We start from the raw sequence: 12,153 nt of genomic DNA, 5'->3' as shown, positions 1-12,153 counted from the left end.
TTTAAGTCTCCAAGCCGCTGACCGCACTATTCTCTCTGCCTAAAATGTCCTCAACACTCCCTAATCACCTGTGACAAAATCCTGTTCAACCTTTGGAGCTCAGCTCAAAGGCCACCCCCTCTGAGCCTTCCTTGACCTGTCATCTGGTAGTTGGCCTGCTCTGGGCTCCTTCCATACACTGCTGGACCGATATCATATTGCCTTGGCAACAGCAGAAGGGTATCTCCATGTGACTGCTCCCCTTGGCCCCACAGGGCCCACAAAGTCCGTCCAGAACCTGGTTCACACTGGGTAGTAAATGCCCAAGGAAAGGGCTGCAGGTGTGTCTCTGGTCCAGCCCTGCCTGCCTTCTCTCACGAATGACCCTCTCACTCACTTGCCTGCAGCGTGACCCCCGAGAGGCCCCAATCAATCCCCACAGTACCTCAGGGTCCCCCCAGGGGCAGAGCCCAACAGCCCATTTCCCCTACCTGTAAACCCTTCCTAGGCACAGGCAAAATCACTCCCTTGCTGGCCTCTGGGACAAGTGGAAGGGGATGAGTTTTTACAGTACTTTCTAAATTTTCAAGAGAAGCCAGAAATCTGGAATTTTCTGTGAAATACCCCCTCAGGTTCATTGTCGAGTCTTATGCTTTGGAGCCCAAATGTGGGATCGTGGCCTGCACACCTACTGTGAGCCCAGTTCCATTTCCTGTCTCCCCACTGCAGGCAGGTCTTGTTTACCCTCCTCTTACAGATGAGGAAAGTGGCTCAGTCAGGAAGTTCCTTCCCACACCACAGAACCAGGAAGTGTAGCCCAGTTTGGGGCGGAGGGACTTGCTCTGGTATCTGCCATGAGGCTTGTGGAGAAGTGGGGGTGCTAGGGCACCCAGCAAGGTCTGGGCAAGTCCACTCCTGATCCATCTCTCCCTGGTCCTTCCAGTGGCCTCGGAGCTGGGGAGCAGTGTTTGTTTGCCTCATTGTACACAGGAGGAAACCAGGGTGAGGGGATATGACTCACTCAGTCTCATGAAGCCATCAAAGGCAAACCTGGGATCACATTCTAATCCCAAATTAAGCTGGGTTCATGCAATGACAACACAGGGTCACCACGGGTTGCCCAATAATCAAAAGCATGAATGTCCCCAGGGCAAGAGAACACCGAGGCTCAGGGACTAATGGGTGGCTCAAGATCACACAGAGTGGATGAGCAGCAGAGGGCCGTTGGAGACCCAGTCCCTCCCAGAGTAAAGCACTTGATGCTACTCCATTCCAGCTTCCTCCCCCAGGCCTCTGTTGCAGATGGGAGGGAGCCAGCTCAGGCAGGCTTGGGCAGGAAGAGGAGGGCGGGGCCATCGTTTCCTGCTTGGGCCCTGCCCCGCGAGAGTTCCCCACCTGTCCAAGAGCCCTGGACAACTAGCTGGCAGCCTCCCTCCCTCAGTTTCCTGTGCCTTTCTTCCAAGGCTCCTCAAACCCTCCTCCAAAGAGGTAGCGCCCAGCCGCTTTCCCAGGCAGAGCTGGTGGAACAGAGATTGAGGTACCACCCAGCAACACACAGCACAGCCTGGTAGAGCTGGATCAGGCCTCATACCTCCCAGATACCATAGAGCATCAGTCTCTGGCCCAGAGCCTCTCACACATCAGGGTGGGGGTTGTAAGCACCCTGTCAAATGTTCTCTGCTCAGGGCAGGCCTGAATACACCTGCCTTCACACCTGAGCCCCAAGCTTTGGCTCCCCTAAGAGAAGCGACTGTGTGCAGATGCGGGAGGGGAGGGTGTTGGTAGAGGTCTGGGCTCAGGTCTGCAGTTCGCTAGCTCCAGCCTTGAGACTTTGAGTAAATTACATGGTCTCTTTCCGCCACTGTCTCATCTGTACAAGTGGCACAAGGGTAAGACTAGTGACAGATGACATTTACTGAGCACTTAGTATGTGCCCTGGAGCCCTGGTGGCAAAGTGGCAAAGAGCTCAGCTGCTAACCAAAAGGGCTGGCAATTTGAATCCATCAGCCGCTCCTTGGAAACCCTATGGTGCAGTTCTAGTCTGTCCTACAGGGTCGTTATAAATCGGAATCCTCTCAATGGCAATGGGTTTAATATGTGCCCAGCACATACTCTCGTAGGGAGCAGGAGAACATTCATCGTTAAATATGGACCCTCTGAAGCCAGCCAGCCTGGGCTTGGACCTTGGCTCTGCCTCATTAGCTCTGTGACCTTGAGGAAGTCACTAACCACTGTGAACTGCAGTTTATCCTGGTGTAAAATGGGGATAAGGAGAGTACCTCAATCAATAGTGGCTCTCTCACTGTGTGTGCATCTCCTGCCACGTACCTGCCCAACTTCCTAGGACTGGGTCTGCACTTGAATGTGTATTATGGGTGTGGTACTGGGGGGCGGGCTCCCCCTTCTAACCCCAACCCCACCCCTCTGCAGCTCTCATCACTGGTACCCCCGGGAGTCTGCGGAGAAGGAAGCAAGAACCGTCACCCCATTGTCCAGAGATGAAAACCAGAGGCTGCAGGAGTGTGGTGCCTGCTCGACCCACGGAGATGAGTCCCACCCTATTCCCCACTTTCCCTCCTTCTTATGTGCCTTCTCCGTTCTAGGGTCAGCACCCCCGCACCAGCTCGACGGCCCTTGGGTAGCGGAAGCTGTGTGCCCTTGGACAAGTCATAGACCCTCTTTGGCCCTCCAGGCGTCCCGACATCCTGAATGCAGTATGACGGCGCTGGGATGCCGAAACCTGTCACCCGAGGCCTCAGTCTCTAAGGCCTGGGTCCAGGCCGCTCCACTCTCCGGAGGGCGTCAGTAAAATGTTTGGGATGGACATGACGAGGCCAAGGGGTTGCAGCACCTCTCCGGCTCTGACCCGGACACCTGGGTCCCAGATGGAGCCGGGACCTGCCGGGGGCCGCGGAGCATTCGCGGGGCGCGGGACACGCTGGGACGTGTAGTTCCCTAGGGCTTCCCGAACTGGGGTACTTGGACCTAGCCGGCGGGCCGCAGAGCAGCGAGGCTCTGGCTCCCCACGGAGGCAGCGAGCTCCGGCCCTGCGAGAGCAGACGGAGGCCCTGTTGGAAGCTCCAGCGCTACTCAGCCGACCCGCGGCCGCCCCCTATCGCTCCATGCTCATTGGCCCCGGGCGTTACCTGGGGCCGCGGCGGGGCTCCACCCCCACCGGCAGCCGGCGCGTTGCTCCCTGCTGCAGCCGGGGGTCCCGGTCCCGCTGCAGCCCGCGCGCCGCCTGCCGCGGCCCCCCACTCCGGCCCGGAGCAGTGGAACCGTCCGCGGCCCTCACCACACGGGCGCGCGCGCGGGGCCCACGCCGGCTGCGCAGTTTCGGGTTTCCCTCCCCCGCTCCAGCGCGAGAGTGGAACTACCTGGATTGCACCATGAGCGCGGGAGCGGGTTAGGGAGGGGGCGTGGTGTTTTTCGGCCACGCCCAGCTCGACTTCCTCTGTGCGACCACGCCCATTCGGCGTCAGGTGGCAAAGGGCGCGCAAGGGCAAATCGCGGGCCGCTAGCCGCCCGCTTTACTGCCTGTGTGACCTTGGATTAGTGGCTGACTGTGTTTTCTGGTCTGTGCAGAAGGGAAAATCATAAGACTCAGGGGCCGTTCAAGGAATCTTTGCTTCTCGGAGAGTTTGTCCGCCTCCTCCAGCCTCGGATTCGGTGCGGGGGGCGGGGTTGAGGTGCAAAGAACAAAGGTTCTGGGATCAGTAGATCTTGGTTCCTGTGATCTTTGGGCAATTCTCTGAGCCTTAGTTTCCTCGTCTGCGAAATGGGAGTGATGATACATCTTTCAGGAGGAGGTTGAGAGAATCCAGTGACAAGAGGATGTATGTAGCAGACGACAAATGTCGGGAGAGATTACTATGCCCTTCTCCCCTTATTCCCAGCGCTAGAGCCAGCCTGGACCAGAGCACGTACGATGTCTTTTGGGGTCGGGTATCCCCAGCCCCAGAGAAGCTCCTCCGCTCCCGCAACTGTGGGCGTATTAGGCCGGCGGGGACTACAACTCCCAGCGTGCCCCGCTGTAGCAGCGCGTGCCGGTAGTTGTAGTCCCCGCAGGCCACGCCTCCCAGAGGCAGCTCCGCGAGGCACCGTCTTTATCAGTCCAGGATTTGGCTCCTCCGCGCAGTGATGGTTGTGCAGTGGATTGGCCAGCAAGACAAATTTTTTTTTTTTAAGCTTCCATTTGTTGAACTCTTATTAACTTAGTTATTCCTTAAAGTCTAAACACCCAGTGAGGGAGAATTATTAATATCCCTGTTTTATAGATTTAGAAACTGAGGCATAGTGAGGTAAAAGGGTTTATCAAGGGCCATACTGCTACAAATAACAGAACCCAGCATTGTTTCTCAGGTCTGATACCCAGACCCCTCCTTCTAACTCACTGTCGTTCATCCTTCAACACGATTTTTTCCTTCTTTTTATCAGAACTATATTAGGGTCCAATTTACAGATATACAGTAAGATGCACACATCTCATGCTAATAGCTCGGTGAATTTTTAAAAAAATTTATACCTCCATATAGCTAAAACACTGATCAAGATCTAGAACATTCCCATCACTCCAGAAAGTTCTCTCGTGTCCCTTCCCAGTCAGTCCCTCCAGACATAACTATGATCCCGGTTTCTGTCACCGTAGATCAGTTTTACTTGTTTAGAACTTTGTAGAAATGGAATCCCACAGTATGCGCCCTTTTGGGTCGGGCTTCTGCTCAGCGTCATGTTTTTGAGACCCAAGCACATTGCCGTTGCCCTGGTGGTGTAGTGGTTAAGAGCTTGACTGCTAACCAAAAGGTTGGCACTTTGAATCCACCAGCCACTCTTTGTAAACCCTATAGGGCAGTTCTACTCTGTCCTATAGGGTCGCTATGAGTCAGAATCGACTCGATGGCAATGAGTAAGCACATTAATATGTGTATTAGTCATATGTTTTCATGCAAACCTACCACCCGTCTGTCAGTGGAGGTTTGCACGTTGCTGTGATGCTGAACGGGTTTCAGAGGAGTTTCCAGACTAAGACGCACTAGGAAGAAAGGCCTGGTGATCTATTTCTGAAAATAAGGCAATGAAAACTCTTTGGCTCACAATGATCCTACTATCCATAACCTATCGTGGGGATGGCACAGGACCAGGCAGCGTTTAGTTCTATTGTGCACGAGGTCACCATGAGCTGGGGGCAACTCACACCTAACAAGTATTGCATTGTGTGAATGGGGAATAGTTTTTAAAATCCAATCCCTTGAACGAATGGCCTCTGAGTTCCAGCCACCTTGGTCTTTCAGTTCCCCCAAGAGCCAGGGCCTTTCCCAGAGTGGGGCTTCGTACACACTATTCCCTCTGCTGGGGCTTCCTTTTCCTTTCTCTTGTCCTGGCCTGCTCTACTTTCATACAGATCCTCCCTCTGTGGGGCAGGGTTGCCCACCTCACCACCCAGTCTCCAGCACAGTACCTGGCACAAAGTGGAAGTGCCTGGAAGGGGGTTCAAGTGCCTTGGGGGATGAGGAGGAGTTGGTCTCAGCACACATCAGTTGACTGAGTGAACACAGAAGTGGTGAGCAGTGCCCAAGGGGGCCGCGTGGCACCAGACCCACTCACATTCAGAGGGCTCAGAGGCATTATGTTCCATCTCAGGGCTCTGCTGGACTGAAAGAAAAGTCACGTTAGTATTTTACTTCCCCCTATTTTCCTGGTGTGGAAACTGAGGCTCAGAGATGGAGAGAGACTTGCCCCAGGTCACACAGCCATGAAAGGACGGAGCTGAAAGGGGAATCCATGTCTGTCTGGCCACAAAGCCTGCCTGTGGTGGTGGTGGTAGTAGAGAGTGATTGGAGGAGCCTGGAGGGAAGGCTGTCACAGAGCAGAGAGAGGAAGTGGAATCTGGTGCTTCCAGAGGGCATTCTCACGTTGAAGTGAGGGGAGCAGCTTTTAATAAAGCACGTACAGTCGGGGCCATGGCATGGAGGCCATGTGAAGGGATAAGCTCCCCATCACGGGAGGTGTGCAAACCATGGCATTCCAGCCATCGGGGAGGGGCACTATAAAAGGAATTTGTACCCTGGAAGGGGGTTCAAGGGACTTGGGGGATGGGGAGGAGTTGGTCTCATGGGTCCCCAAGTTCTCTGTAGGGTGGAGGCTGTTGAGACTCTGACAGCAAGGGGCTGTCCATATGCTGGTCCCTCGACGTAAAACAGAGCAGTGAAAAGACTTTGCACCCTGCAAAGACATGCGCAGCATTGGGAGATGACTGGGAAGTTGAGGAGAGATTGAACGTATTCATGTCAAAGAGCGAGCGACCCTCAGCCCAGGCTCTCCCGGTCACCTCTGAAGCCTTACCTTAGGATGGAGGCGTCCCTATGTTGCCGGTGAAGAAATGGAGGCTCAGGAGAAGCAGTGACTTGCCCAATGTCACACAGCCTGTCAGGGGCAAGCTAGGACCTCAGTTCAACCTGACCAATTTCTGAGCACACAGTGTAATACACTTAGTAAGTTACCAGTTGTCTTAGTCATCTAGTGCTGCTCTAACAGAAATACCACGAGTGGATGGGCTTAGCAAAGAGAAGTTTATTCTCTCGCAGTCCAGTAGGCTACAGGTCCAAATTCAGGGCATCAGCTCCAGGAGAAGGCTTTCTCTCTCGGTCGGCCCTGGAGAAAGGTCCTTGTAATGCATCAGTCTTTCCTTGGTCTGGGAGCTTCTCTGCACAGGAACCTCAGGTCCAAAGGACACACTCTGCTCCCGGCACTGCTTTCTTGGTGGTATGAGGTTGCTATGTGTCTCTGCTCGCTTCTCTCGTTTATATCTCAAAAGAGATTGCATTAAGACAGTGTCTAATCTTGTCAGCCTCATCAGTATAACCTCATCACAGTGAAAGAATTTACAACACATAAGGAGATCACATATAATCTCGTGATAGTGATAGAGCTTACAACACATAAGGAAATCACATCAGATAACACGATCATACAATTCTGGGAATCATGACCTAGCCAAATTGCTGCACACATTTTTGCGGGGACACAATTCAATCCATGACACCAGTAAACACAGGCAGTGAGAGGTTTTCTTGATCCAAAAATTCAAAAACCACACACCTAAGAAAGGAACCCTGATTCATATCTGAATTGCTACCTTATGTACATGTGCATGTGGCTCAATTGCTTACCCTGTGCTAAGTGCTTTACATGCATTACCTAATTAATCCTCATAACAAGCCTATGAGTTGCGTTCTGCCATTGTGCCCATTTTACGGTTGAGTACTGTCTTTGTTATCCCGTGCTGCTGTAACACAAATACACAACACAAATACAAGTAGGTGGCTTTAAAAAACAAATTTATTTTCTCACAGTTCAGGAGGCTACTCAGGGCATGACTCTAGAAGGAGATCCCTCTTTGTCAATTTCAGCTACTAGTAGCCATCAATCCTTGACGTTCCTGGGCTTGTAGATCTGCCTCTGTCATCATCCGTTTGTCTTCCCCCATATGTGCTCGCTTGTCTCTGTGTCTATGCTGTTCCTTAGAACTCAGAATTGATTCGGTTTAGGACACACCCTACACTGATATGGCCCCATTAACATAACAAAGAAAACCCTACACCCAAATGGGATTATATCTACAGGTATAGGGGTTAAGATTCCAACCCATATTTTGGGGCAACACAATTCAATCCATTGCAAGGACATTGAGGCTCAAGGAGATGAAGCCCCTTGCCCGAGGCACCCAGCTGGTACGTGGCGGGGAGGGGATTAGAACCCATGCCGTCCAAGTTCACATCCTGGGTTCTTAGACCCACTTTCTGCTTGGTCACTCTCTCCCTAAAGTAGACCCTGACCCTGGGACTGTTACTCAGACCTGAATTATCCCAGCCCACAGCTCAGTAAGCTTTCAAGAGATAGACAGACAGGTGCCACTGAGATGGGCAGGGCACCATCGGGCCACACCTGGCTCATCCAGATCCTGTCCAAAGGTCTGGGCATGCTAGGACATGCCCTCTGGAGCCCCAGCCATCAGAGCAGGGAGGGAGGGTGGGCAGAGGCTTGGGGCTGGGGTCTGTCCTACCTGGGGCTGGCTCCCTTGGTCTGGAGCAGAGCTGGCATTGACTGGGTCATTTGCCTCTCCTTCTACCAGTTAGGACACCAGCAATGTTTAGTGTCCGCTTCCTTTGGGAGGAATCTGACAGCTGTGGCAGAGAACCAGGGGCAAGAACAGTTGCACAGATATGGGTTAATATCCTGGTTCTGCCACCTACAGACAATCTAGTCTTGGGTGGTGACCCAACCTGTCCAGGTCTCTATTTTCCCAACTGTAATAGGGGAGAAATCATTCCTGGAGTTATTGGGAGGATTAAATGAGATAATATTACAATCATAAAATAACACAACCATCACCACCACAATAAAAACTAACATGCGTTGAGACCTTACTCTGGGCATTTTGCTCAGGACTTTAGATTCACAACTTCATTTAATCCTCAACATCGCCTTCCAAGATAGGTGTCATATGTTGCTGTGTGCGGTCAAGTCCATTCCAACTCATAACAACCCTATAGGACAGAGTAGAACTGCCCCATAGGGTTTTCTAGGCCGTAATCTTTACCGGAGCAGATCACCAGGTCCTTTCTCCCACAGAGACACTGGTGGGTTCAAACTACCAATCCTCCAGTTAGCAGCCAAGGCTTAACCATTGCACCATCAGAGCTCTTTAACAAAAAAAAAAAAAACAAAAACCCACTGCCGTTAAGTCGATTCCAACTCGTAGTAACCCTATAAGACAGAGTAGAACCGCCAATAGGGTTTCCAAGGAGCGGCTGGTGGATTCGAACTGATGACCTTTTGGTTAGCAGCCGAGCTCTTAACCACTGAGCCACCAGGGCTCCCAGGGCTCCTTATGTGTCATATATTACCCACAGTTTACAGACGAAGAAACTGAGGCTTATTAAGAGGCACTGAGCTTCTGTTAAGGGTGATAGAAAAAACGAGATGGATAGTGGTAATGGTTGCACAACATGGTGAACATAATTAATGTCTCTGAATTGTGTATGTAAAAAATGTTGAAATGGCAGATGTTTTGTTATATATATTTTTACCACAATTAAAAAAAAGAAAGAAAGAAGCTGAGGCTTAGAGACATTATATAACTTGCCCTACCACAACTCAACCCAGCAGTCGGACTCCAATCCCCATCTCTTTTAACCACTGCATTGTAATAGACATGTCAAGTGCCGTCCACCCTCTCACAGCATCCTCTCCTTGGAGACACACAGGAGGAAATGCCTGTCTGGTATCATAACTTGCAATTGTGCCATAGATCCCAGAGCCTGGCTGTATATGTTTTTAAATGGATGGATGCTGGACTTAGTGGATCCTATTTCCCTCTTTGCCTTGCCTGCTGGGAAGCTCAGAATATGATTCATGGGCAACTTCTGGTAATTACTCAGAGCTTCAAGGCAAATATTCTGTGGACTTTATTCAGGTCTAGATTTCCTTTGTTTTCTCACCTGTTTTCCCTTTATCTAGTTTCCTTCACCTTTTTAAGCATGTTGTAGCATATATATTTTGATAATCTGTTTTAATTTTGGGCAATCAGGGAGCAAATATCCTTGTTAAAGTGCCTGGCATGTAGTACCTGCCTGATACATTGACTGTGAGCCAGACATAGCCCTGTGAGGAGAGGGCCACTAGTGGTGATGACAAGACAATGGGTCTGTACCCTAAGAAAGCTGTGGGTTCAAAGCCCTGAAATCGCAGATGAGTGGTGTGGGTTCATGCTGTGTGCCAGGCCTCATGACAGGAGTGGCAGCTCAATGATCTCATTTTTATACTGCGAAAACCAAACCCAAACCCACTGCTGTTGAGTCAATTCTGACTCATAGCAATCCTATAGGGCAGAGTAGAACAGCCCCATAGAGTTTCCAAGGCTGTAAGTCTTTACAGAAGCAGACTGCCACATCTTTCTCCCATGGAGCAGCTGGTAGGTTTGAACAGCTAACTTTCAGTTAGCAGCTGAGCAATTTAACTACTGTGCCACCAGGGCTCCTTGTTTATACTGTGAAGTAGATAGTATTCCTTTTGCAAGTTACAAATGGGGCTGCCTGATATCATGCCACAGAGATGGGTAAGGACTCACTCAAGAGGCTTAATAGCTGACAGATGGCCAAGTTGAAACTCCAGTCTCTCTTACCTCAATTGTCTGTGCCCTTTCCATTCTCAGGGGTTGTTATGATCAGGCAGAAACCAGCTCAATCAGGTCTAGCAGAAAAGGGAATGTACTAGTCCAATAACTGGTTCAGAGTCTGGTGATGTATGGCTTCAAGCATGGCTGTATCCAGGAGCTCACACAGTCTTGAGGAATCCTTGTCTCTCCATTTCTTAACTCTGATTTACTCAGTCTTGGATTATTTCTCAGTCAGACTCTACTCTCATGGTGGTAAGAAGGTCATTGGAAACCTCAGAGTCACTTAGAAATCCCAGTGAGGAAAAACAAGATTCTGTTCTCAACAGTTCCAACTAAAGTCCTTTATCTGAGCCCCGTTGGTTCTTAGTGACCCAACTTTGGTTGACATGCGCACACCTGAACCAATCACTGTGGCCGGGAGGAGACTGTGCCCCAACTGGCCAGGCGTGGATGACAAGCCCGCCATGGAGTGAAGGGAGGACATGGTGGGGAGGTTCCCCTCAGGAAAATTGAGGTGTTCTTAACAGAGGAGTGAGGATAGCTGGAACATCAGGTGTCCACTTTTGGGGGGAGGGGGAGGGAAGGCTTTGTGGGGCAGTAGGGAAACAGGGAAGGAGGTGTGGAGGAGGGCCCTGGCCAGGGGGAGCATTGAGGACAGTGGAGGCAAATTGAGGGCAGGGCAATCCCCTGCCCCTTCCACATCTCGGAGCCCTGGTGTTGAGCTCAGAGTTGGCGCCTGGCTCAGCCATTTGCTCTCTGTGGGATGGCGTGGTCACTTCCCATCTCTGAGCTTCAGGTCCCTCCTCTAAAGCAGGGATGATTATAACGCACCTACCTCTCCCGTGGGGATGTCGGGAGTCAGTGAGAGCTATGATATAAAGCACACAGTAGGTGCTTAATAAATGCTGATTCCTACTCCTCTTGGGAGGCACAAGTACATTCTCCTCCAGGATCTCCCTGGAGCTTATGGGGGAAGGGAGGAGGGAGAGCATGTTTGCATTTTATGGTCTCTTTTGGCAGAGCTGCAGTTTCTGAGTGTCTGTCCTGGGCTGGGTGTCTCCCTGTCCACCTGCACAGACACCCAGCACAGGAGGAACCAGCACTTCATGGTCCAGATGAGGCAGTATTGTTCAGAGAGGGCCATCAACTTCCCCAGGTCACTCGGCTAGAAGGAGGCAACTCGAGGCCCATGTCCCCAGGGCCCCGTTTCTCCTGTGTCACCATGGGGATGGAGGGGCTTGTGGGGCTGCAGGAGAAGGAGATGGGGAGCTCAGTCCCTGCTAAGAGGTCACTGGCACTGAGGCAGTGTTCAAAACCAGCCCTGGGGTAAACAGAGCCCTGGTGCAAGGTAGAGCCCATATGAAACCTCAACACAAGGGAAGAATAGCAGCAACAATAGTCACAAACACTCATTGAGCCAGGCACGATCCAGGTGTAAACCTCACAGGGCTGTTATGGGTTGAATTGTGTCCCCCAAAAAGATATGCTGAAGTCCTAACCCTAGTACCTGTGAACATGAGCTTGTTTGGAAGATGTCGTCAGTAAAGTTAATGTGAGGTCATCCTGGAGTAGGGTGGGGGTCTTAATCCCGTCTGAGTGGGGCCCTTATAAAAGAGAAGAGACCCAGAGAGACAGATTGAAGGAAGATGGCCACGTAACCCTGGAGGCAGAGATGGGAGTGACGCTGCCACAAGCCAAGGGATGCACGAGACCACTGTAAGCTAGAAGAGAAAAGTAACAATCTTCTCCCTGAGCCTTCAGAGAGAGCACGGCCCTGCCGACAACCTAAATTCAGACTTTGGGCACCCTCTCGCCTACTCCAGTCTGGGCCTTGTCCCCAGCTCAGGGTTGGTGGTCTGTGGCCTGGGCCTCCAGTCCAGGCACACTTCAGCCCCTCACCTCGGTCCTGCCCTCCTACCCCCTCCCAAGCTGTGGCCTGTGCCTCCTGAGAAATCCGCCTGTCCGGAGGTGCGGTCTCTAGCAGGGTTAATGATTGC

The 12,153-nt window shown here is 51.6% G+C and overlaps 1 protein-coding gene across 1 annotated transcript in view; it reads left to right on the top strand.

The window, feature by feature from the left end:
* Positions 1-2,695: 2,695 nt before the first annotated feature.
* Positions 2,696-12,153, top strand: part of CDHR2 (cadherin related family member 2) — a 70,539-nt gene continuing 61,081 nt past the window's right edge. Inside the window, exons 1-5 of the mRNA XM_004371304.1 lie at positions 2,696-2,784; positions 2,969-3,319; positions 3,565-3,648; positions 3,876-4,028; positions 11,998-12,124. Of these exons, the coding sequence (XP_004371361.1) occupies positions 2,696-2,784; positions 2,969-3,319; positions 3,565-3,648; positions 3,876-4,028; positions 11,998-12,124 (804 nt within the window). The remainder of the gene's footprint in view (positions 2,785-2,968; positions 3,320-3,564; positions 3,649-3,875; positions 4,029-11,997; positions 12,125-12,153) is intronic.

Source organism: Trichechus manatus, unplaced genomic scaffold (genome assembly GCF_000243295.1).
Source record: "Trichechus manatus latirostris isolate Lorelei unplaced genomic scaffold, TriManLat1.0 scaffold00011, whole genome shotgun sequence".
NCBI classification, from domain to species: domain Eukaryota; kingdom Metazoa; phylum Chordata; class Mammalia; order Sirenia; family Trichechidae; genus Trichechus; species Trichechus manatus.
Note: the sequence above shows the minus strand (reverse complement) of the source record. Positions and strands in the feature narration are given on the sequence as shown.